Source organism: Aulonocara sp. 'chitande type north' Nkhata Bay, linkage group LG3 (genome assembly GCF_057382095.1).
Source record: "Aulonocara sp. 'chitande type north' Nkhata Bay isolate Kocher_YH1m ecotype deep benthic linkage group LG3, A_spYH_male_GT1.1, whole genome shotgun sequence".
Taxonomy (NCBI): Eukaryota; Metazoa; Chordata; class Actinopteri; order Cichliformes; family Cichlidae; genus Aulonocara; species Aulonocara sp. 'chitande type north' Nkhata Bay.
Genome location: NC_141346.1, coordinates 25050608 through 25077678, shown reverse-complemented (window position 1 = coordinate 25077678; position 27071 = coordinate 25050608). Strand labels below are relative to the sequence as shown.

At 41.5% G+C, this 27071-nt stretch overlaps 1 protein-coding gene across 1 annotated transcript; it reads left to right on the top strand.

Moving 5' to 3' along the window:
* The first annotated feature begins 641 nt into the window (after window positions 1-641).
* LOC147334760 (RING finger protein 150-like) lies at window positions 642-26910 on the top strand. Its single transcript, XM_086274964.1, has 6 exons — window positions 642-1544; window positions 16942-17192; window positions 17492-17646; window positions 19779-19875; window positions 21869-22124; window positions 23061-26910. The coding sequence occupies exons 1-6, from the start codon at window positions 1094-1096 to the stop codon at window positions 23177-23179; spliced, it is 1329 nt and encodes a 442-aa protein (XP_086131090.1). The 5' UTR covers window positions 642-1093; the 3' UTR covers window positions 23180-26910.
* Window positions 26911-27071: the final 161 nt, after the last annotated feature.

Below are 27071 nucleotides of genomic sequence, written 5' to 3'. Positions count from 1 at the left end.
ATCAATTTTAAATCATGCTTTTTTATTTGTTTTTCAATGTCTCTGTAAAGCACTTTGAATCACCTTGTTGTTCAATTGTGCTATATAAATAAACTTGCCTTCCCCTGCCTTGCCTTATACCATACAGTCAAGAAATGTGAATATAATTTTAAATATGGCTTTATTGAAGATTATATAAAGATGAACATGAAAGGTTATTTGGTGAAGAATGCAAAAGATAAAAAGACAAAAATATAATGTACAGTTAATTTGCTATTAATTAGCCCTCTTCCGAAAAAATAATAAAGGCATTATAACTGTGACTCAGTTTTGTAACTATAATCAGAGTGTAGATTTCGCCTCGTGTCGCTTTGTGGCGCTGTTTAGAATTGATTTCTTTAAATCCAACAGAGCGCTTTAAATCCTTCAGGTAAACAACGTGTGGTGACCTTCAAAATAAAATACCTTAGAATTTCTTTGATAAAGGTTGACTGTCAGAACACCTGCTGGACATTATTTATTAATGAATTAAAGCGAATTATTGGTGAATTAAAGTTTTAATCGAGCATCACAGACTTATAATTAAAAAAGTAAAATGCTTTTACTTTGCAGAGTAATAACCGGAACTAACAGTCCACATTTCCGTAACTTTACCAGTGGACCGTGGCCCAGTCAAAACAATGCAGCCGCGCTGGCCTGCTGCTGCACTTAGCTTTAAATCTCCAACAACTTATTAACGTGTGCGCGCACTCAGCCAACCGCCTGGTGCTTCACTTCGGTGGGCTCACGTCGCGTCACTCCTGTGGTGATTTCTCCTTTCAGTTGTGCGCATTTAGGAGTTTTTTCGTGGGTGTTTCTCATCGAGTTAACGGTGGAGGCTGGAAATGGAGACTGCTAACAGGCGTCTGCTGCTAGGTAGCCTGAGAGTAGAGGAGGGGAGCGGCTAAAAACAGCCTTTTTTTCTTTCTTGTGAAAAGGGGAGTATAAGCGAGTTAAACACGCTCCTGGTGGTTTTGCCTTGTAGCATGGTGGAGTAGGAGGCTCCAGCGTTGAAGCTACCGGGCTCCTCCGACCTACCGACACACAGCTCGCTCTCATCCCGGGGAGGCTCGTCATGGCCCCGGGCTCGCTGGTGGCGGCCTGCCGCAGCCTGGCCCTCTCTACGTGGCTGCTCTCCTTCTGCTTCGTCCACCTGCTGTGCCTGGACTTCACCGTGGCCGAGCGGGAGGAGTGGTACACCGCCTTCGTCAACATCACCTACGTGGACCCGGCCACCTCGGAGCTGCGCACCGAGAAGACGGAGTGCGGGCGATATGGCGAGCAGTCTCCGAAGCGGGACGCCAAGGGGGTGTTGGTCCTGCCCGCAGCACCGCTCGACCGCCAGGCCTGCGACCCCAACACCCGCTTCGCGGTGCCCGCTCAGGCCGGGGCCTGGGTGGCGCTCATAGCCCGGGGCAACTGCACCTACAAGGACAAGATCCGCCACGCTGCAGCCCACAACGCCTCTGCGGTGGTCATCTTTAATGTGGGCTCCACCAACACGAACGACACCATCACCATGCCAGGTAGATGATGCTCTGCTTTATTCACCCCAATAAATGCGCATTTAACTCGATTTCCTCCCTCTGAAGGAGGCTTTGTAGAGCTTTTCTAAGTTGGGTAGTTTGCTGCTGGGGTGAGCTATGGGGATTAAAGGTGACGTGTTCAGTGTTTCTCTTAATTTCTTAATAAAAATGTCATGGAAAGAGTCCAACTCACGAGGTCTTTCTGTTATACGGGATGTGTTGCATCTTTCAGAGTCATTTAGTTTTATGTCAAGTCCAAGGACGAGTGCACTCACACTGGGGACTGCTTTACTGTGGACTCTGAGAAATAGTTGAGGGTAAAATGTAGAAGTGTGTACAGGTTAAGTTGGTGTCAAGTATAAATGTAGAACATAGCCACACTGACACCACCCATTGGTTTGACTCATTTTTATATGTTGTTGTTACGACCCGGCTCAAAAGCCGCAACATAACAAAGGAGACGAATACCAGCGTGTAGGTGAAAAGAAGTTTTATCTTAAAATGGCATAGCAGGTTGGCTCAAATGGCTGGGGCCACCAAGGCAAAGACTAGTGCACTCCCCGAAAGCTTGCCTCAGGTATGCTTTTATCCACACCTGAGTAGCACCAGCTGAAAACACTGAGACGATTAGAAGCTGCAGAGGGACGTAACAGTTGTGGTTGGTGTTTTGGTCTCACCTGTTGGGGCAAGAAATTGCCCCATTTAGATTAGAGTAGGGATGGCCAACTCCAGGCCTCAAGGGCTGGTGTCCTGCATATTTAAGATATCAGTTCATTACCAGAACTTCAAGACATGTTGAGGAGGTAATTTAGCCATTTAAATCAGCTGTGTTGGATCAAGGACACATCTAAAACCTGCAGGACACCAGCTCTTGAGGCCTGGAGTTGGCCATCCCTGGATTATAGGGTGAAGTGAATGGCTAGAACACTTAACAAGTTAAGTCTGAAGTAAACACACTCATGAAATCTCACGGTTGCACCCACCAAACCACCCGTCCGTCCATTTCCTGCTGCTTTTCTAGGCAGTGGCAGCCTGAGTAGAGGAGCCCTTCCTCTCCTTGTCCACCTTCTCTGGCTTTCTCAGGCCAGTTGAGAGACATAATCTCTCTGTCATGTCAGGACATGACATGAGCCTACCCAGGGCCTCCTCTTGTGAGGGCATACCGAAAACACCTCACCCAGGAGGCACCTTAATCAAATGGCTGAACCACCTCAGCTGGCTCCTTTTATTGTGGAGGGATAGCCGACCCTGAAGCAGGAAACTTGTCAATTCACCCATAAAAGCTGTTCTTAAAAAGAAAGTACTCTCTCAGTCTCTTGAATACTTCGAGTCATGCTATCCTTTCCTTGTGACAAGGAATAGCATAGACTCTGAGTTTCTCAGACTCACTGAGGTCTTCACATCTGAACAAGGTCCAGCATCTTCAGGGCGGTGGAGTTGGCGAATTGCACAGTCTGATCAGCGTACTGGCAGGAAGCACAGGCGCTAAATGATTATCGGCGTTTGACCTTTCAAAATAGTCCCGCAAGGATTTTTTGGGTCGTAAATTGGAAAAAAATAATAAAAATTAGAAAATTTTGCATTTCCTGCGAAAATGCTGTGTGGATGCCTTAACGCTGAAGATGTCTGCTGAAAAAGTTGAAAAAAAAAAAATGTTGCCCTGAGCAGGATTCGAACCTGGCCCTTCAGGTCTCAAGGCGGCTATTCATCTCACTGCACCAAACTCTTTCTCACACAGAAGAGGTGGAGAGACTGACAATTGTGCTGAAATGAGCAGAAGCGGCTGAGTATTGTGCTGATAAGAGGTGAAAAGGCTGAAAACTTTGCAGAAAAGAGGTGAATCAGCAGAATTTCTGCTGAAAAGTGTTCAATTAGCAGACTTTCTGCTCAAAAGAGTTCAATTAGCAGAATTTCTGCTCAAAAGAGTTGAATGAGCAGAATTTCTGCTCAAAAGAGGTTTTTGCTGAAAACAGCTGAAAAAGCTAGTATTTGTGCTGAAAAGTGGTGAAAAAACTTAAAATTCTAATGAAAAGGGGTGAAAAAGCTAAAATTTGTGTTGAAAAGAGTTTAACTGTTAACTGAAAGAAATGTTGCCATAAGCGGGATTTGAACCCTCCCAGTCTGAGAACAGATGCTCAACTCACTGAGCTAAAACACAGGTCAACCCGGCAAGGAAAATCAGTGAGGCCACGGATGAAATGGCAGAAATGGGCAAAAAATATTGCAAATAAAATTCAATATCTCAAAAAGTATAGAAGTTATGAGCACCAAAAGTCATAGCACACATTAGCAGAAAGAGCAGAATGTTTTTTAAAGTTTGAATGGCGAAAATCGGATGAAAACTGTGGGAGTAGTTGAGTGCCAAAAAGTGTACGGAAGCAACTAGTAAATAGTGGAATAAAGAATAAAGAGAAACAGGAACTCAATAGTGTGCCTATTCAGGCATCCACACAATAAATAAAAAAATACACACGATGTAAACCAAAGTATGGGACCTTTCCTCTTAATATTTGAGTTCAGTCTTATTGCCACAGACGTATGAAATCAGGCACCTGGCCATGCAGTCTGCTTTACAGAGTGGCTCTTTTTAAAGACCTCGCTGAATTATGAGCGTGGTGCTGTAATCTGAGTCCACCGCTGCAAGAAGTCTGCTCAGTAAAAGTTTGAGTTGGCTACACGGGTAACAACTCCCCAGTTCAGGACAGAGTGTACAGTTATTTGAGTTCATTTATATTCATGGTTGTGACTCTATATGTTTATATTGTATGTCTATGAATGTTAACATTTTCCTCATGAACTGATGCGGGCGGGCATGCATTTGAATATCTAATAAGTGAGTTGCACAGCAGATTCAGGCAGGAAATCCAAGATTTTCTAGCAGAAAAGTTTTGGAGTTTGGAACAAGGATGCAGGTTTGTTATAAAGAAGTCCATCATGTCTAAAAACATTAGTGGATTTGTAGATGACCTGTATGTAGAAGGATCATTAATGTTGCAGTCATCTTTGTCTTCAGGTCTTTGATGCTCAGATTTGTACCATAAACACACCAGGATACATCTGCCTTTCATCTCCTTTGACATATGAGGTGCTTATTCTGTTAGTTCTGTACAGACTCCGCCCCCTCATGTCTTTATATTTTGCTAGGAAAATGGGAAATACCTGCCTTACATACTGTATTTCCATGTATTGAAATACAGTATGTAACAGGTGGTACAAATTAAGTGAAACTGAAAGTCAGTTTTTGATATGATGACCTTAATTTGTCAACACAACCTGAACTATCTTGTAATTTCTTTAAGTAGTCTTCAGGAAAGGTTCTCCAGGCTTCATGTTTTGGGTCCTTTTAGTTCTGTTCTTTATCGCGATGATCCAAACGACAATGCTGAGGTCTGGGCTCTGGGACCAGTCCATGACCAATAGTTTTCAACTATGTGTGTGCATTTTTTTCCTTCCTATCTGTGTATGCTTTTACTCTATTGGCTGTGTGTTAGGTAAAACTGGCATGCTGAAAAATAAAGCTGTAATCAATCAAACGCTTTCCTGGCCGTACTGCATGGTGGGTTATAATTTGACAGTACTTCTCTGTGCTCATAATTCCATCAGCTTTGAGAAGATGCCCAACACCACTGGTTGAAATGCAGCGCCAAACTGTGGCAAAGCCTCCAACCTGAGATCAACTGAAGGGTTAGATGTATCTCGCAGATCCGGAGTCGGGTTTTTGCTGCTTATTTCTGTTCTGTTTTGAAGCCGGCTACTTCATCTTTTGTCCGCCACTTGTATCGTTTCCAAAGCATCTGTAAGGACTGAGAGATGCTGATTTTTCAGCTAATAACTCTTTAGGAATCACTTTGTTGGTGCAAAAATATTTAACGTCTGTCAGACTGTATTTTTCAAACTAAAGAATTGGGAACAAATTATGTACTTGTGCAACAGGCTGCTAGTAACAAAGTGCATAAATACAGAATTTAAAATATTTGATAACTTGTGTTATTTATTGACACAACATTGGTCCTGTGAGTTAGGTGGGTTTTTCATGCTTAAATGATTCATAGGTCAGTGTTAACAAACAACAAAACATTCATGTGAAACTGGTCTGTTGCAAGGACTGATCTGAAAATAGTTGCAAAGGCAGCCAAAGTCATAAGAAAAATGTTGAAAGACCTTCAGAGAGCCTGCAGAGCTGTTGCTCAAGACCAGTGTAAACAAATTAAAGGGAAATCTGACTCAAAATGTAAAGAAATGAGGGCAGGACTTGTGCACAGTGCTGTATGTGTGGCACAGTGGTACTTACAGGCATAGTCGCTTATCGAACAGACCATTTTGAGTCCGAAGATCCCCTCTGTGTAGTAACGATCACAAATGCAGACTCGTTACAGGTTGAATGGGCTCAACCACCAAGGGCTCTTTCTGTGAAGCTGTATTTTGTAAAGTTTTATCAAGTCTTTTGTTTGAGATTTAAGTTTTCAGGATTTAGCTCATAGAAAAAAAGAATATTTTGGAGACTTAACAAGAAAGTAGTAATTTTTTGACCTTTTATTTGCATCCACTGGATTGGAAGAGATAGAAATCAGAGATATTCTCAGAGTTGCTGACTGAAGGTCTGTGATGCTTCTTTATCAGTTTATTTCCATTTGTTAAACGATGCTGTCAGTGGCCGTCATCCACACAGTGCCTCTCTGACAGAAACAGTCGTGTGGATCAGGGATTCCCAGCCCCGCTGCATCCACAGTGACTGATTATGGAAAACAGGCTCCTGTCATTCGATTATGTCCAGAGAAACTCCATGTGACGTTTGATGTTGGTCACGACTTAGCGCTGAGTTGCATAACAGGGCTGACTGCTCTGTAGCACCGTAAGTGGTGTTCTTTTGAGTCGCTCTGCTGCTGAGTGAAGTAACAGCTGTTTCTCTGACAGCTGGAAACTCCTTCAGGGATCCCTGGCAGGCCTACACACCCACATTTAGATGCCATGAATTCAGGAAGGGGGAAAAAGCCCTGGGTGGTTGGTTTGCTTTAAACAGTTCACGTTTTTCTGTGTCCAGGTTATTTTCTGCAAATCAGTCTTTGCACAGTTGAGTGCCCGTTAAATAAATTTTCCAGAAGTTCAACAGCTGGCCGGTCATCCACAAGTTCAGCGACGCTGTGTTGTTTGGACATGTAATCATTTGGCTTCTTATTAAGAGCTGACTCATGTACTTGGTGAGGGCCATCACATAGCTTTTTCTTTAGTTTTTGCCAGAAAGTCAGATTCAGTTAGAGCAACCGTTAACACCCAAAGAGCCATTTGGACCCGGTTTCCACGCAAACGAAAACACTGGGAGCCTCAAATACTTTTTGACATCTAAAATGCAGATATCACTGTATATATTGTTTTTTACCTTTATGCTTCGTGTGAACAACTAAGGTGTGTTGCTTATGAAATCCATGAAGTGCTACAGAGAAAATTACATTTTATTTATGTAATGAACACATTTTGAACTCTTAAAGAAATATAACAAAAGGAAAGACACCCAGCTGAACTACAGTGATCATTATTAAAAATAAATTATTGTTTTTTTTATATTTCAATATCACAATAATCTTCCAACTTAGAACTAAAAGTTTAAAAAGAACTAACATAAATAAAATACACTTCAGCTAAATACGTCTAATTTATTTCCCCAATCCACGCAGAGCCGCACTATACGGACTAAAGAGCCGCAGGTTGCCGACTCCTGAGTTAGAGCACTGCTGCTGAGACTTCACCGGGTGCCGGTTTATCTCGCAGGCTGAGCAGGCGACCATGTGCCACAAAGGCTAAATGCAGCAGCCTGGGTTTGACTCTGACTTGAGGCCCTGCTTGGTTTCCTCCACTCGTTCTCTCCTCCTGCTCTCCTGCCTCTTCACCACATTATATAACAACACAGTAACATTTTTGACTGGAAACTGACTTCACTGATCAGCAGAAAAGCTGCAGATTAAATACTCGCAGTAGGTGAGGATGAATCACGATTAATCTGCTGATTAGGTTTATCATGAATCATCTGCAGAAGGCAGGCAACTGTGCAAAATGTTTTTGTTTAGAGTGTGGTCTTGAACCTTTGTTCCTTTATCAAACAGTCGGTCCTAAACCAAAAGATGCTGTTTACTGTCCAGTCAGCTGCGACCAACAATTATTTGCAGGGTTTTTGCTGCACAATAAAGAAAAATTAACTTTCTCCAAAGGAAAATCATGAGAATTGCAGTTGAACTGATTTCAACTAAACTTTTCTGAGTGGCATTTCTTAATTGAGCAAAAAACTTTGGTTCTGTTTTGTGTGTTATTAAATGGATTGAAACAAGCAGGAAAATTATTTGCTTGCTGTTAATAATTCCAGTGTAGTGCTGACATATTTTAACTGACTCCTGCACACTATTAGAGCAGCACGGCATCGACGTGCAGCCTGGACAGCACCAGCAGCTCTCTCTGCCTCTCCAGGCTTTTGCTGCTGTTTCAGGAAGTCTAGCAAACGCAAACAAGCCTCAAAAATGTGAAGTTGAAGGTATGCAAACACGGGCAGCCAATTAAAAATATGAGTGTAAATAAGCTGAAGAGGATCCTGTTCAGCATGCTGAAATGACAAACAGTGAAGTTAATGTTAGAAACATGAGTCCTGAGGCTCTGCAGAGAGGTAATGCAAACATTAGTAAAGTGAAGCAGCGGTCCGAAGACAAGTTTACCTGACTGGCTCATGATGTGTGGATGGCTCTGACTTACAGTGGTCAAGTTTGTTTATAAGCACATTTAAAAATAACAAGTGTTAACCAAATAAGAGTAGCACAATAGGAGCCATAAAGAAGCATAATACAGAAAACGGACATATCAGGCCACAGACGGGTTTTGGTGAAGTTGTAAATTGAAGGGCCAGACTGTAAAGGCTGTAATCTGAGTACAACCAGAAGCATCTGGTCAGCTGACCTCAGTGATCTTTTAGAAGATCAGAAAGGTAACAAGGTGCAAACACAATTTAATGACTTAAAAACAAACAAAGTCTTCAGATCGTTTCTAAAATGTATCGGGAGCCAGTGTTAAGAAGCCAAAACGGGACGTGTGGTCTGATTTGCGGGCGCCTGTCAGGCGTCGAGCCAGCGCATTTCGAATAAAACGGCTGTCGATGAGAAATGAGTGTGCTGATTTGTAAAATACTCAGTAATGAGGTGCTGATGTGACAGAGACAAGAGAAAAAGGGAAGAATTTGCTCCAGTTTTGAAATGTGATTTTGAAACTCTGCTGTAAATGTTTTAATTTTTAAATAGTTCAACCAGCAGGACGGATGGCTTCATGCCTCTGTCCAGAAGTGTGCACAGTGATCACGTAACAGGTCCTCTCCTACATTTTGCCCAAAGCCGAGCTCACATTTGTCCTTTTCCAGGCAACTTTTTTTAAAGGCATGTTTATTACTGAGCCTGCAGTCATAATACTCCTCAGTACAAACACTTTGTTTTTGGTGATTCGATTAATTCGTCCTGGATGTGGTTGCTTGTAGCCATTCTTGGCTTCTCAGCACAGCCAACCAGTGACAACAAAACTTCCTATCTGTACATCACCCATTACTATAACCTGTGAACTGTGTCATGAGCCACTGTGTCCCTGCCATTCTGTTTCTCGCCTAAATAATGAAGTTCCACATGAGGAAATCCCAGTCACAAGGCCTTAATGTTTTCTCCTGTTTTCTATCTCTTCTTTTCTGTCACACCACAACCGGCAGCTGACCTCTTTACAATTTAATGTATTTAGAAATTAAATTGAATTGATTGACGTGGACAAAATAACATTAGTTTAACTTTTTATCTCTTGAAAGCCTACGAGAACCCTGCTGAGAGGTTTCTGTCACATTTCTGACCTGCTTATAGAAGAAAATGAGGTGTGGGTGGTCTTTGTCTGCGCAGCCACCCTTGGAAAAACCCAGAAACTATTCCAGTAGTCATGATTGGATGGATGGATACTTTATTGGTCCCATAAGGCAAATTGTTGTTGCAGCAGCATGATAAAGAGTAAAAATAACACAGCCTGCAATAAACAACAATTATTTGTTGTTTATTGCAGGCTGTGTTATTTTTACTCTTTATCGCAGTTGAAATAAAAGTGACTCTGGCACTCTGGAAAACTGAGACTTTATTTAGCTTTTTGGTCAGTTTATGGCAAAATAAGTTGATGTGGCAGGAAAGTGATGCCAAAACATCCACATGCAGGATTTCTGGTTGTAGAGGGGCTTTAAAAATCTCTGATATCGATGGAAATCAGTACTGTCAGAGTGAAAATGAAGTTGGTGAATTCCTCGGTTGGTCAGGAATTCACTCTGCTAATCCACCTGGAAAAAAGGTCTATGTGGAATCAGCTGCTTTATCGTCCCGTTTATCCGGCAGATTAGTTGGGAGCTGCTGATGACTGCGAGCTGAATCGGTCTCGCTGCGTTCTAAAGTTAGAAAAATGACATAACACCTGAAATACAGAAACATTTGCAGAGGAGCTCAAAGCCTTCACAGATCTGAAGCTTGTCTGCTATTGGACAATTGGACATCTCTGCTATTGTAGAGATTTACTTGAGTTTTTAAAACAAAAGAAACCTTACTAAAGAGACTGACCAAATTGCAGTTATTTATCGTGTAGTTTGTAGGTTTAACTGGAAAATAAAAATCTCATCATAACATAACATAACGATCCCAGGGGATTATTTTTAGGGCAAGACTAATCAATTTTTGTGTTCGTGTGTTAGTTGGGGTCATGTGAGTTCAGTGCAGGCCTCAGGGGACTTTTTCCTAAACTGTGGTCAGCTAGACTGTGCTTACTGAGCAAATACACTGATCTTTGTGCAAACATTAAAGTTCAGCCTCAGCTTCCTTAAGATTATAATCTGAAGTATCTGCCATCTGTGTTTATCCAGGTCAAAGTCGATGGACATTGGGCTTTCGCGTTGGAAGATTCCACATTAACGTAAACTGTTTCTCCATTATTTAGTCTATAATAAAAACCCTAAAACCTTCAAGTTACACAATAAAATAAACAAAAATTAAATTGATCAGATATTCCTGTTTTAATGAACCAGCAGGCAAAATGCTTGAAATGCATTTATAAAATGGCAGCAGTCTGAAGTAATTGATTCCTTTCATCTGTAGTAATTATGCTGCTACTTTAGTTTTTAACATCCTTTTTTTTTTTAGCAATGTATCAACAGATCAGAACACATGTGTATGCTACCATTGTATATAGTGTATTATCTTACTTTTTTTTCATTGATTGTACTTATTTGTATTTTTGTATTTCCTTCTGATATCTGTACCTGAGCTGAGGTGACACAAAAATTTCCCTGTTGTGGGATCAATAAAGTCTTATCTTAACAATCAATTCTTGTAATATCTCCAACAACACTGTCTGCAGCATTAGCTCCAACCCATGACAGTTTTTACATACTGAAAATGATTTTTAAAGCAGAAATATAAATTTGTGTTCATCCCTCCATCAGACCTGTTACTGCTGATTTTTCAGTCCCGTTGTGTAATTTGGCTTCTTGAGAGCCACTTTTTCACTGACAGCAGCTGGATCAGCTCAAGGGTCTGATCTTTGTTGGATTCCTCCCCCCCATGACTTTCAGGTGCCCCTCTCCCCATATCTGATATGAGGACTGCCCATAAAATTTGTAAAGAACTTCAGAAAGTCTGGAAAACTAATCCTCAACCTCACTTTAAACAATCTGGCTTCTTGGAAGCAAAATATAAAGAAATAATCTGCAGCTAAGTGATTTTGCACAATATTGTCAAAGCACACCAACTATTGTCTTGAGTGGATAATCTTGGCTAATTTATTGAAATTCTGGGGCAGATCTGGTCTTTTTCTTCACTGTTTTCACATTTCTTTGTTACATCAATCATCACTAGATTCTTGTAGCACGGGTTGCTATCTGTTTGTGATGTGCAAATTTTAATGCAAACTCATACTGGAGTTGCTGATGTGATTTGTGTTGCAAAAGTCAAACAAGCTTTTAGCAGTCAGTACGTCCTGTAATGGCACAGAGCAAAAATGTTCAAGTAAACATGTTTTGTTCTCTACAATAAGAACAGATTGGTCTCTGCACATTAGGAGTTCTGAGGTTCGAGATTCAAATATAAATATATCTGTATAAACCAGCCTTATGTTTCTGATGGTTTTGATCTGTGTGTAAATGAAACTAAGCCTTGAGGAACTCCTTAAGCGAACTAAAATAGAAAAGAATTTACCTTTATGATGGCCACACAGGAATAACTTGCATATCCATTTGCATGCTCAGGATGGTTTGTTTCCATTATTTTTGAATAAAGTTACTGTACAAACTCTGACACCAGCCTTTGCTCCCGGTTTCTCCTGCAGTTAATCCCCAGCTTGTTGTGAAACGTTTGCCTAAATGTACCAATGTCTGGCCATAAACTTGTAGCGAGACATTCTTGTACCACCTGTGAAAGAGTTTTTCCTTTGAGTGCATTTTTGTAGTTAAACACTTCAACGTTGCAGATCAACTTGTTTTTACTTGTCGAATCTTTATTGTTAAATGGAACTTTTTCTTCAAAGCTGCAGATAAGTCTTAGTCTGGTAACAAACCTTCCTCTGGGATATTTTTCTGTGCGTTCAGGGTGACACGAGGGTGCGTTTGCACTGAGTCAGGCCTCAGTCACAAGGATGGCCTCAACTCTAAATCAAAACAGCCAAAATGACAGGCAAACAAATAAAATTTTCTCCTCAGTTGTGCAGAACTGAACTTGCTGTATTCATGAGTCTTTGTGCATTTGTGTATTTTCAGCTTCAGAATAAGCAGCTGTTGAAGCTTGGTGTTGTGGTTTGGCTCGGAGGTGCAGCTCACAATCCAGCGCCATGAGCATCCTTTAGCAACACACCGAATCGTTACCAGCTGCACATCCTGATCTGACCTCAGAGCTCAAAAATGTTGCTTTTTTCCCCCCCAAGTCTCCTCCAAGCCCTTCCAGCCCATAAAAGTGTCCTAGATCAACACTTCAGGTTGTAGGTTTAACAAAGTTGGACAGTTGTGCAGATCACTGGATATTTGTGATCCACTAACATTATAAAATGTTTTGGCCTGATGTTTGTTTCTGTTGTTTTGCCCTCTGTGTGGTCTGCCTTCTCGAGAAGTCAGCTTGGTAAATTGGAAATGGAAATTATGTAAAGAGGAGACGTGGTGCTCCAATGAAGAAAATTAACAAAGAGTGCATGTGCACAATAGTTTCACAACATTTCAGCTTTGTGGTGGCAAGTATGCCTGCTGGGCGTGGAAGTAAAATGTCAGCTATTTGTTTTCTTCCCATTCGTTAAGATGGAGGCTTCAAAAGATTGTTGGAAGCATTTCAAAGGAAGCTGCTAAGGGCATGACTTCTGGAAGAACTTTGGCGTGAACCAATGAAAGCTAGAGTCTGGTTATCCTGCACCATACATTTAGATATTAACACCTTCTAATGTGAGTGGTAAATGGACAGATTTTTGTTTGTCTTCTTGAGCACTCAAATGCAGTTAACGCTTTCTAACATCCACACATGATGAACAGATCAGAGAGCAACTCAGGGCTTAGTGTCTTGAACAAAGTATGCAGTCAGGGATCAAACTGCCAACCTTCTGGTTAGAAGATGACCGTGCTCTGTGTCCTGAGCTATAGCCATCCCATTCCTTTGCTTAATCAGCCAAACCTTCCCTTTTCCTTTTAAAGAGGTTTCCCTACTGAAAAAGTCAGTTTAGTTCAGCTCAAGCCAACGAGAGTCTTTGATCAACAAGTTTGATCTAGAACTACTTTTAGGAATAATGTTACTGCCTTCAAACCTCTGACAGGATCACTTATGGCTGTCTGCAGCTGCCTACACCCACAGATATCTCCACCACTGTCCTTTAATGAGATGGTGTTTTTGGTGAGAAACGCCCCACCTCCTGGGCTTAACTTCCTATCAACAACCCCGCGTGTCCAACCATTTCCACTTTTTATTTATTCATTTTTAAAAAAAAAATCTATTTCAAGAAAAGCTTCTGTAACCACACAGTTAAACAAATTATATTAAATGCACGATGATTAAGTTGATGAATAATCATGTAAAATAAATATTGATCAGATAAATCTGACTGTACTGTTTGATGTCAGTATCACAGTAATCTGGTCCTCTGGACACATGTGAGTGCACTGGAAACAGGAGCTTTCTAAACCTGCACCTTTCACAGAGCCTTACAGGGTCACAGAGGCCGGTGCGCTTCTGTTCTCTTTACCTTCACTCCCCCGGTCGTTGCTGATTGATGCCCTCCCAGAGCCCGTTACAAATGGAGCGCTCTTCATCTTAAAAAGGAGCGTGTCCCACCCATAGCTTCTGGGTTCTTATCAGGAATCATCTGTTTGTTGGGGCTCTCTCTCTGTACGGTCTTTACCCTGCAGTATAAACAGCCTCCAGATGACTGTTGTTATGAACTGGTGCTGAAAAAAAAACATAACAGGCCCAGCCAGCTTTCCTACTTTTCACTGCATTTTATTGGGGACCAAGCACACTCCTGTTACTGTGAACGTTTCTGTCAAAGAAAGAAAGAAAACAAAATCTCTGATAAGAGAAACTGCCTGTGATTAAGAGGTTCCAGATCTGCCGTAGGATTATAGAAATCCTGCAATAATCCTATAGTAGTCGCAGAGTCACTTATATAATCTTGTGTTCATCCCAATGCTGAATATGCCGTGCATCACAGATCGTGTATTCGGAGTATTTTTAGAGAGGCAGTCCCTTGTGTGTGGGAGAGGAGCTGGTCTCCATAGTGATGGGGGGATTTGTTGAGCAGAAGCTGTTATTGGATCAATAAACAGGCTACTAGTGCGGGTGTGTTTGTGTCGAGTACAAACTCTGCGAGGTTACCTCCACAACAAGGAGGTCGAGTGAACAGTCAGTTTTCCGGACACTGAAAAGGTAAATAAATAAAAAGCGGATCAACATTTCCATGTCCATAAATGGTGTTAAATAAATATTAAAGTCTGGCTAAACTCATTGCATAACATGCAAGTAAGGTCATTTGAACACTGATAGTCGATTAGTTGATTGGAAGTTATTATTTCTGCACAGAAAAACTGAATGGTCTGCAGCTTAGCCTGAAATGTGTTGTAAATGACTGGAAAGAATAGATTTGAGTCTTAGATGCTGTTCTGGTAAAACGATTGCTTTTCAACGACTTTTCTGACAAAAACTAAAGTTTTAGCTTTTAGCTCAGGTTTAGCTTTGACTGGAATTAAGAAACTTATTTTTAAGGATGCATAAAATCCAAACTTGAAATCAATGTGAGAAACACTAATGAGCTGAAGTCGGCACATCTGTTCATTATTTCAACGGCCCCCAACCTTTTTTGCACCACGGATGTCTGACAATAATTTCACAGACCGGCTTTAAGGTGTCGTGGATAAATACAACAAAATAAAACTAGTACCAAAAAAAGACGTTTTATTCATAGCACACAGGAAAAGACCCAGGGAAACAGATTTGAGGATAAAAATGATTTAAAAACAACAAAAAAATAACACTAAAAGCCAATTTAAAAACCATAAATTCCACACCCCGGTACCGGCCCAAGGGTTGGGACCACTGCATTATTTAGTCTGTTCAACATTTAATGTCTATTAAATTAATTTAACCAGTTTTGTTCTGATTAGCTGCCCCTCATAAACTGAGAGTTTGAACAGCAGGTGGGCGGAGCTTCTATTTTTATAGCCATGTCATGCCAGGAGTAGGAAAAAAACTTTATCAAACTGAGCGTTTAGAGCAGTCTAAAGCTTTGTGCTGATAACTGAGCTCATTATTTGAGCGGGTACTTAGATTCCCAGTTTAAATGTTTGTTAGACCCTGAAAAGGAAACTCTTAATTTTTTTTCCTCACAGTGAGTGGAAGTAAAGTTGGCCTGAAGCTAAGGACAACTCTTCCTTCCTTCATTTATACTAAGCACAGTTAAAACAAACGATAGTACGACATTGTCTGATGCATAAATAGGATAAAACTAATTGGAGGAAGTGGCAACTGTGAGTAACAGATAAAGTAGGACTTGCTGGTCTCAGGTTTATCCTACAGCGAGCTGAAGGTTTAGGAGAAAATGGTCAAACCATGTTAGTGAGGAGTGAAACCCTTTTGGTTTGGGATGAGTTAGAAAGAAGTTTTAGAGCAAATGAAAAAGTGTAGCACATTTGTGTTAGGTTGTGCAACCCTGTTGGGACAAAGTTTCCAAACAATGTTTTATTTGTTTTTTGAGAAGAAAGCTTGGAGTTTGTGACTTTTATAAGACTTAAAAATGCACTTGTTCATGAGAAGGATCTGCATAAGAAGTTAGTGAGGGTGATCTCTGCCTTGGAAAAATCAAACATATATTCTAATGGTCATCAAAACCACGTCTTTATTTATTATATGTACTAAAATGTAGGGCAGGGCAATATGGCCAAAAATATTTCTCACGATATACATTTGAAAATTTGTGATAACAATATAACTGACGATATAATTGGCACGAGACAAAATACTTTACAACTCCACAACTTTATTACTGCAAAAAAAACCATCAATGTATTTTCACTTAAACAAGCAGCTGTTTTTATGTGCATTAAAGCTATATAACATTTAAGAGTGAAAATGCAAATTCCTTGCTGACAGTTTAACCAAAAGGCATTTCCAGTGAAATGGGCTGACATATTATGACCATAACCATGTATAATATCCACAAAACTTATACACAGGTTATACACACACACACACACACACACACACACACACACACACACACACACACACACACACACACACACACACACACACAATGCAGCACAGTACGTATCACTCCGCGAGGCTCCTGACTAGCCGTAATGCTCCAACAATCCATCAAGCGGTGCGGCTTCGTAGCTTAGCAAAGTCTTAGTAAAACATTTTTGACCGATTTTTAAGTGCCGTGTATCACATACAATTGGTTTGGTAATAACAGTAATAACGACCCGCCTGCATACTCTACCAAATAATGTGCTTTGGTGTGTATCTGACGGACGAAAGCTAAACCAGTTCCACACCACTGAAGTTGCAGCATTTTTACAAACCAGTTCTGGTTCATCCGTTTCATTCAACAGTCCACTTTCGTCCTTCTCATTTTCCATTGCTGTCATACTTTTTCCGCCATGTGCGTATGAAAACAAAGGCACTGCGCATGTGCGTTTTACTCTGTCGCGTTATTTCCTTTTATCGTTGCCTAACATTATACCAGCATTACCGTGAGCGGTATGATATGGCCCAGCTCTACTAAAGGGCGTTAAAGTTTCATTGCAGGTTCATCGACCTAAGGAGTAAAATTTAAATACTTGAATGCTTTTATATTTGTCACTGACTTAGTGCTTCTCACCTGTCCTCATCTTCAGGTGCGAGCGAGGTCGTCGCCATCATGATCCCGGAGCCAAAAGGCCGCGAGATCGTATCGCTGTTGGAACGAAATGTGACGGTCACCATGACGATCACCATCGGGACGAGGAACCTGCAGAAGTACGTGAGCAGGACGTCGGTGGTGTTCGTATCGATCTCCTTCATCGTGCTGATGATCATCTCCCTTGCCTGGCTCGTCTTCTACTACATCCAGAGGTTCAGATACGCCAACGCGCGCGACCGGAACCAGGTGCGAACACGGGTCTGCGTCTCCTGCTGTTCTGCTTAGTTTATGAAGACAGAAGGAACAGCATCATATAACTAGAGCCTATGTTAATGAGGTGGTTCAGAAGAAGAGGTTTATCTTTTACAGTATAAGAGTAAATACTTACATTTTTAGCACTTTGAAACTTTGAAAATGTGTCGTCAGTAATGTAGTTCATCTCTGCTGAATAACGAGCCCATTATTGGAAAGTGTTCTGTTTTCAGCTTGTAAAACATGAATCACATTTTACAAGCTCGAAGTAAAGACTCACTGTGTCTCTCCAGCGGCGTCTTGGTGACGCAGCGAAGAAGGCCATCAGTAAGCTGCAGCTTCGCACCATCAGGAAGGGCGACCAGGAGACCGAGCCCGACTTTGACAACTGCGCCGTCTGCATCGAGGGCTATAAGGCCAACGACGTGGTCCGCATCCTGCCCTGCAGGTAACCACAGCCTCAGAAACACCTCACGCAAATGTGGAAGTAAGGACTGAAGGATGGGGATCGTATTATGTTTGAGGACTGAGTGCTGAGTTTGAATGAAGACCTTCAGGATAGTATCTTCTATACAGTGCCAATTATTCTTTTTTTCTTTTTGGTGGGGGCTCTTTAGCTAATTTAGTATTTTCACGGTGTTTTGAGTCAGTTGGTGTTCGTGAGGCCACTGTAACCTGCAGGAGCTTAGCTGCCACAGAACAAACAGTCATCGAGACTGAAAAAGACCTCAGAGAGTCTCCTGACGTCTTCACGCTGTAGCTGTCGCAGGTTATCAGCTCAGTGTTAGTCTGTGCAGGGAAATGACTCAGAGCGGACACGACTGTTAGACAGGGATAGTGTGTTTGGGTTACTGAAAACAGCTGATTTTTAATGCTTTATTTGCTGGTGGGTTGCGCTGTCTATAAGAATATACCATGTTTTAACTAGCAGTGATGTGAATAATCTATATCAGTGAAATAATTACAAAGTAATTACTTAGTGCTTTGAAATAAATATAGTGCTGCAGGTGTCAGTGCTAGAAAGAGGAGGACAAAGATTAGAAGACGTTTAATAGTAATGGAAACTAAATAAGACAGCTGTGGTTTTAACTTCTTCTCACTTCAGTTGGGCTGTTTCTGCAACACATAGTGGGCTTGGACAGCAGCTGAAACAAGGCCTTTCTTCATGTTTACTGGTTTGTGCTGCTGCTGTCGACTACAGGAAAAACATGTTGGCTCCACCGCGGCTCACTGACTGTTTTTTCTGCTTGTGTGTCAGACTACAGTCCCACCAGAAACTGTGACCGCATCAGTCTTTGTTGTGATATTAACCTTTTTTCTTGACAACAGCTGAGCCTGCGGGGGCTACACTTTAGCCCTTAAGCTGGTTAGCAACCAGCTGACAACCTACGGTGACAAGAGGAAAGAGGGATTTCTGGTGATATTCAGATGAATTCAGTTGCACCAAAACTCTGCTTTTGAATGCTTTAATCACAAGCAGGTTGCCACAGTCGTCTGTAGTGTCCTTGTCTACAAACACTCTGCATTTCACTATTTAAGCTGTAATGAAACTGGAAAAACTTGGACTTCAAGGTAAAAGTTGTGCCTTACTGTTAAAACCAACACTTTTAAAAGGGTCAGCTTTTACTTTGAAGGCCAATGGCATCTTATCCCTTTTTGTATTGCACTTCTGACTTTTTCACTATCACTCGATGAGTAGTTGCTGGATGTTTGCAGCCAAATCAGCAATCTGCAACAGTCGGCGACATGTACTGCTAAATGCATTTTACAGTCCTTGTACAAAGAAGAATACCTGTTTTATGTTATGAGGGTCACTAAACAGTCTGTTAACCTACAGTATCCTCATGTGATTGATTCTAATGTGAAAATACTTTAAAAATATAAATAAAATTAATTATTGCGGGTTCAGCCTCTTTTAGTTGCTTCACAGGTAACGTTGTTGTGGACTCTGATGGAAACCCCGTCACTGACCAAGGTGGGCTTTAACTTGACCATCAGGCTGTTGTCTGTGCTGAACCCTGGCATGTAGAATTTTATGTCTTTCTTTGTGAAAAGGAGGGAAAACTGAGAGAAGAATGACAAGCATCCAAATATTTAAAAACAATGATGACCATCACTGGTAAACTGTTCAAATACCAGCGAGAAAACGCCCCGTCGAGTGTTTATTGTTCAGCCCTACCGAACTTGTTGAATGGAAGCCGTGATCGTTGCGGGCAGAGTCGACCTTTTTATTAAATTGTTGCCAGTCTTGTTTTCCTGTGATCACAAAACCACTTTGTGCCGATGGAAGCTGCTGAGTTGAGCTCAGGGCAGATTGTTTTCTTGTGATCAGAGGAAATGTATTTTTGGTTGTGACTACAATGACTATTTGTTTTGACCTCACAACACTCTGGCTGTGCGGCGCACTGTATGAGATTACCAACCAAGTTTCATAAAGCATGTTTGTGCAGATTCTTGTGTGCCGGCGCTAAGTGAAAGCAGGTGTGATGTTTTTCTTTCCTCACAGCATTTTTCTAATGTTTTCAGATCCACAGTAGAACGACTGATTTCACCATATTTTATTGTTTTTCTTCTTTGCAGACATTTGTTTCATAAGAGCTGCGTAGATCCGTGGCTGCTGGACCACCGCACATGTCCCATGTGCAAGATGAACATCCTGAAAGCTCTGGGCATCGCTGTGAGTGTGAAACTGGGTTTTATATTTCCTAGAGTGAGCACAGAGCAGGATATGCAGCCCTGAAAGGAAGTGATTTTATAGTTTAGGACTGTACAAGAACGTTATGACGTGTTTACGGCTGCTTAAATAACAGGTGATGATAATATCCTTCCTGGATCTTTTCATATATTGTCGCTGATCTGTCATAGCAGCCCCAAGTCATGCATCCTCTGATCCGTAATGGTAGCTGAAGATAAGACACGGGTGTCAAACATTGGGCTCGGGGGGCAGAATGAAGGCCGCAGTCCTACCCACTTTTCAGAGTGTGAAAATTGCAAAGAAGGAAATGAACTTTTTAGTGAGTTTTGTCCTTAAGAAGGGATCACGTCCCAAAACTCCAAACTGTTCATTTAATCTAAGCCAGACGTCTGAATCATGCTCAGTTTTTACAGCTGTCTTACCGACAGAGACGTAACCCACTGTCTGTCTGCGCACACCAGAATGTGAGGTGTTTTCCATGAAAGTGTTCATCATCAGTTTTGGAAATACACAATTCATTAAATGAATGTTTTCTGAGTCTGTTTAAACGTTCTCACTTCTAAAGAAAGACAGCGACTTGCAATTCTTTGAGACACTCGTCAGATAATATCCACTGTAGACCAGAAGTTGGGAAATTCCTCAAGCTGCAAGAAACCGTTGCAAAACAGAAAGTGTTCCTTTGTTCAAAAACTGAAGGGAGAAAACATACAATCCTGTATTCGATGACTGCGATTGAAATGATCCTTTACTAGCTTTACTAGAATTATTTCTTTTAAGGTTGTGTAAATGTTTTGAAGCTCTTCTCTGAACCGAGGGGTTTCTGCCATGTTTCAGGTCTGCTTAGAAACAAAATGACTAGGTTTGCATCAAGGGTTAGTGAGGGTGGTCTCTGCCTATGGAGCTACCCCTGGAGAAACCCAGAGCCTTTTCTAATGGTCATCAAACCATTAGACCGTGTCTTTATTGAGATATTGTCAGTTGTCAAAAGTCGACTTTAAGGGTAAAAGCAAGGTCATCATCAAAGAGAGGAAAATACTTCATGACAGGCTCTTTCTTTCTTCTCCTTCTTTAAAAAAAAAATACTGGAGTAGCTTTGAATGATTCACTCCAAATAATCCTCGTTTATCTTACACTGGGCTCTGGGCAGCTCCTCGGTCTCAAAGATCCACTTAGCTCAGCACCCTTCATGGACACGTCCCCGTCTCAGTTTTAATGACTGATTGCCGATTCCATTACCCAACCTGTTGATGCCGTTTATCATATTTCCCTTCAGACTGGTGTTTTTAACTATTATTTGTGTAGTGTTTTTTTTGTATTTTCTAACTATTATTGAGGCGTATTTCTCAAAATGAAGAAGCTTTAGTCCACCACCGCAACAACAGAAAAACACAGTAAAAGTACAAACGGACATCTCAACCAAAGGTCACCCCACTGACTTACATCTGCCAAGAAAATCACGTTAACTTGTATCAGTGGAGAGTGTTTGTCTGACAGTTTGTTGTTAAAAACACACCGTGGCCCGATGTTGGACCGGCCATTAAAGCAACAAAAATGAGTAGAAGCCTAGTAGAAAATGTTAAATACTGACAGTTATGTAATTGGTACTGGAACTGTTTACTACATTAGACATCTGTTTTGTATTGCGTTTAACATTTAGGTTGAATTTGTTCAGTAAAAATTGCTTTGATCATTTTCCAGTAAAAAAGTATTTTTTCTGTTTGTAACAAAACTCAGTCATTCAGACTGTGACCCTCAGTGTTCAGAGCTAAAACGTTTTTAAGCTTAGAAGTACAGGTTAGCTTGTGCCTCAGAACTAAGGTGTGAAGTCTGACATAGATCAAAGAAACTTTTAAAAATGGCTGTCACACATGTTGATTAGTTAGACCCTCACTGTATCGTAGGTAGAATGACACGATGTCAGTCGGCTCCTGGAGCTGGACAATCACACTGTGGTGTTCATGTCGCTCTGCTACAGCTGAACGCAGACTGTCTGGACGACCTGCCTCTGGACTACGACCTGGACCTGGGCCGTGTAAGTGGGGTGGGCGGCGTTGGGGTTCTGGCCCTAGAAGCTGTGGTGTCCGGGGCGTCCAGCGACGGCACGCTGAGCGAGGGCGGCTCCTCTGTGGTGCTGGACCCCGGCGTGCGGCGGGTCGGGCTCCCACAGGACTACCAGGACCCTGACACCCTGAGGGACAGCCCTGTGACCACCACCACGGACACCCACACAGGTGACTCTCACACTCCATCTGATAAGTGCTCGTACACTGACACCCAGTGGTGTCTGTGCCCCATAACTCGCTTCAGTCATGGCTACTGCAGTCACACTGACTATGTGATGCATCTTTACCCTGATCACATTAAACTTCCTCTTTATTTCATAATGAGGAAGTTTAAGTGACTGCAAAAGAGAAGCAGAAATACAATTTTAGCTTAATTTTATTGAATGAAAGGGTCCCATACCAACCATGCTACAAACTATTATAGAAACATAAAGCTAATGTGACACTTTTGGCAGATGTTTGGGGATGTTTTCATTTCTCTGTAGAAAAACGTTCTCTTGTCTTGTCCTGGAAGTATTACTGCCATGTCTGTGTCATGCTTTAATGTCATCCTTTCTAACATTCTTTCGACTGGTTCTTATATAGCACTATTCTGCTCTACTTGAGCACTCAAAGCAGTCTATACACAACATTCACCTACTCACACATACAGTTATGTAAGCAGTTTTTTCTACTTCTAAGTGCTTTCTAACATTCATACTCCAATGAACACATCAGAGGCAACTTGGTTTTCAGTGTCTTGCCCAAGGATACTTTAGCATCCAGACTGGAGCAGGGCTCAAACCACCAACCTGCCAATTAGATGACCTGCCTGAAGTCCTGAGCCACAGACATTAACACAGTCTTAATTCTAGGTTCTGTTTAGCAAAACCGAGATTAGATTGCTCTCAAATGTCTTTGCATTGTTATTGTAGACTAGAACAGCTGGCTTCACCTGGCCAAGTTTGAATTGAACTTATTTATCGTTATTATTGGAAGGAGTTTCACACAAGACTTTCAGACAACCGTGAAACTGAAAAGAGCGAACCCTCTCTGTAATCTGAATTAAAAACAAAAGTTACGTCTCCAGAAACTCAGGAATAGCCCTCTTTTTCTCTCTTTCAGGTGAGCTTCAGCCAATGGCGAGCAGCGCCTCAGTGGCATCATTTGTCATCGCTGTGGAAACGGGTCTGTCAGACGAGGAAGTGTCCTTGGAGCAACCTCAGTTGGTGGACAAGTCCTGAGAGCAGCACAGCAGAACCTAACCAGAATCGGCCCAAACCAGGCTCTAATCAGGTTCAGATTAGATAAATAACAGACCTGACTGTTATATTTAAAAAAACAAAAACAAAATGATGAAAAAGAAAAAAATATCTGAACCAAACCTGACCGCATTCGACTGAGCAAAACCTGAGCTAGGCCTGGGATCTGGTTCTGGTTTTCTCTGGTTCCAAGTGGATGCTAAAACCCAGATCCAGCACCAGGGTTCTTCTTGGCTCTTCTACATGGATATGTGATACAAGATTTCGCCAAACCAACTTGTCTGGACCAGACGTATTGAAACTAAGTGGGCCTTTTCCAGTGTGTTCACCTCAGTCCTTTCCTTGGTTCTCGAGTTAACCAGGATTTTTCTCCAGTGCAACTCAGTCTACAGATGTCTTGGTTAAATCCAGTTCTGCCTCAGTCAGACTCGCATCTTGTTATCCTTACAAACCTTTCAATGACCCTGACAAGCTTCTGCAGTATAGATCGAGTCCTTCATTTCAAGACTTTTTTTTTGTCTCCTGACTTTGAGGACTTCCAAGAAGCAGTAGGCTGTATTTCTGTATGCAGTCCGTGAATATAGATTAAGCTTTTGTTCTGTAACTTTTCTCTGGATCTCCTGGAATATTCTCTTTTACCTGGTTTTCCCAAATAGGGAAGCACAACAGCAAAAACCAATCATGATGGACTGCTCGCTTCCTCTCCAGGTTCGCATTATTGGAAAACTCTGTTAAATAAGCTTATTTTAATTTGCCTGCCAAAAGGCCAGGCAGAGCCTGTTCCCTGATGTGTGTGTGAGTATCTGTGGTGGATGATTTACATTTTGCAAAGGTGGACATTTACTTTGAAAGGACACAAGCTACTCTGAGCAGTGGTTTTCTTTAGTCTGTAGTTTATGTAAAGAGGTAGCTTTGTCCTGAAATAATTACTACCACAGTTTGACTGCAGTTTGAACAGCAATTACACACAGTATTGTTTCCTTTTAATCCCCCCCTCTTTTTCCCTGTCTGTGTTATTCTAGGCTTTGTTATCTTAACAATACTCTGACAGTATTTAGTTTGGTTGCTTTCTGTCCACAGTTGGGTTTCCAAACAGGGTTCCTATGTTTGTCTGCAAGAGCGATGACATTTAAACCACTTTTTCCCATTTTTTTTTATTTGTTTGTAGATTACAGGGCTCCACAGAAAATTAGAGGATTGATATGGTCTGGCCTTTCTGTACAAGAAGTGCATATGGAGGCAATAAATCCTGCACCTTGGGTAATCGGGTCGATAGACATCCCGTCATAATGTATCAATCATCTTTCGAAATATTTAAAACGCTTCCAATGCTGAGCAGAAACATTTCTGTCGATCCTTTGTTGTGTTAACCCGAGATAACCGTTTGAACCATCTGCATGGCCTACACATGCAACTTTTATTCTCAGCAAAACAATCAATGTGTGCACATGTCAGCTCTGGTCTGTTCTGATAAAGTGGACAGAAAGAATGAAGAGGAGTCAGTTTAGTTCAGACTGTATTTTTGTTCACATGTCAAATTCCATTTTCTTGATACGAGTTATGCAGAAAATTGCAATAAATTAATTAAGAGGGATCCAGTCAGACCTTAGAAGCTGAAAACAATTTCAGAAAATGGGATGAAAATGTGACAGTTTTGAGATTTCTTCTTCAAACCCATAATCACAAAATAAAAGTGCAATAAAGATGGCTGTCGAGTCCATAGTCAGTGCCAGTTTTTTTCCACATACGCCATTTGGAAAATTTCTATCACCAAAGTGCACGAGAGGGAAGTTTAAAAACTCCAACGCTTGCAGTTGCTGTGCTATGTTACTTAAACATCAGATGTTCGAGTTGGGATCCAAGCTTAGAGTTGACCGCGCTGTAGTCGTCTGAATGACAGGCTTATTTTGTTCCCTAGCAAGGTAGAGTTATTTGGCCACAAACAGTGGATTTGCAATCTCCGACTTCCCTGAGGTGGTCTAACTGAGGTGTGAACTTGAGATTTTCAGCTTCAGGTGGAACACAGCACGGGGCCGGTCTGTTGTGGTTTGTGGCCTCTGACGAACTCGGATGTTGGAGATTCCTACGTTTTGTTGCAATTTTTGCACTGATCATTTGTGCAATTAATGTAGAACTGATTTTAATTAGGAACAAGATATCAAAGTCTGCCCACCCTTTAAGGTACACAGTGGAAACACTTCCCTTGTCCTTCTTCCGTCACCTTAACCTTAGCTAAGCAAACTCTCTGTGGCAGTCATACATCCAAATGCCACGTAGGAACCCTGTCTATAGCGTTGCCTTGTTTTGTTTGACTGTCCAGCCGTCTGTCCGTCTGCCTGACCACACGTGTCTGTTACCATGGCCTCATGCTGCCTTTTTTTTTTTTTTTTTTTTAAAGACACATTTACCTTTAACCCTGACAATCAAGGATTGGGTCCTTTACTTGCTAGTCAGGGATCCTCTCTCTGAACCTTAGGAAACCTAAGAAGCGCTTTCAAATCTGCAGTCAACACACCACACAGTAGAGGTTAGATGCTATTACTACTTCCACAGATCAAGAAATTATCACCACCTCCTGTGAATTAAAGTACCTGGGATAGAGAAATCCTTTTAGAGCTTTAGAGACAGATTTGTGGAAACGCGTTTCATCAGGATGTGTTCGTCAGCTCGAAGCCGAACATGTAAATAAAGTATATAACACAAGTCCACTTTGCCACGTGGCATCACTGTCAGTTTGTCAAATTGGTACGCAGACTGTGTAGGGCTGCGGTCGCATTGTGGTGTCGGTGGCACCACAAGGTTCCCGAAAATGAGAAAGATGAAAGATTGTCGTCTATTTTGATACCAGAGGAGACATTTATTTTTGTAAAAAAGACTGATTTCCTTCCCACTCTCCCGAGTCTACCTGTTGCCTGGATGATTCTCAATGTGATTGAGCATTGACCGATTATTAATGATTATTTGTATAATTGTACATACACACAGTTTGCAAAGGACCTTGATGCTATGAGCCTAAACTGTTGTTATTATGCTTCTCTGTAAAAGGTTTTTGGGTTTTGTTTTTTTCTCCTCTTTGCTGTAACCTGATGAAAAATGAGAGAAATGAGACCAAAGGGCAGACTGGAAAACCAGCGCTATACTGGTCCACCAGGCAAACTGGATCTTATGAGAACTTCCAATGCTCAAATAAGAAGACATAATAAATATAAATGTTGTGCAATGAAAAAATAAAATATTCTCCTAACAAGGCTAAATTTAAGTGGTGTGTTTACTGTTTACTTGTACTTTAAAACTAATTAAAAGCAAATGTAATTTGGAGTTTTCTGATGAGCAGACTGATATTTGGACATTCAAGCTGGTACAAATTTGCAGCAATCAAAGACACAGTGGTTGTGTGTTGCGGTCTTCAGTCCTCCCAGTGGCTTCTTTTTCTCTCAGATTCTCAATGAAACCGAATTTATGTTGTGAAATTCTCCGACTTTGCTTCCAAGACTTCACCTTTCCTGTGTCTTCATGGTTCAGCTTCAAACCTGAGAATTAGTCCACACTAAGATCCACCAGTCACCAAGTATCCTGTTAACACTGGCTGACTGAATCTAGAACGGTCGAGGGCTGATAACACATGAAGACGATTGATTTGTATGCCTTGTCCTCCTGGCCTGTTTTCAGTGAGTGATGTTTTAATTAAAGTTGCTTTGTGTTATAAGCTTGAACTGCGTATCGATATTTGCACTTTCGTCCTCTTCCTGTGTGACTGCTGCCATACAGTGGAAGTGAGCTGAACTCGAGCCTACTTTGAATCAGCTTCTCTTCTTTTTCTAGTAGAGACTGATGCTGCTGTGGCGTAATGTTCGCCCACAGAACATATAATGGA

What these genes read in the sequence shown, in the direction of transcription:
- LOC147334760 (XM_086274964.1), top strand. Translation starts at nt 1,094, where the DNA reads ATGGCCCCGGGCTCGCTGGTGGCGGCCTGCCGCAGCCTGGCCCTCTCT. An exon ending in ACGCGCGCGACCGGAACCAG is followed by an intron (nt 17,193 to 17,491) that starts GTGCGAACACGG and finishes GTGTCTCTCCAG; the next exon opens with CGGCGTCTTGGTGACGCAGC. An exon ending in TGAAAGCTCTGGGCATCGCT is followed by an intron (nt 19,876 to 21,868) that starts GTGAGTGTGAAA and finishes GCTCTGCTACAG; the next exon opens with CTGAACGCAGACTGTCTGGA.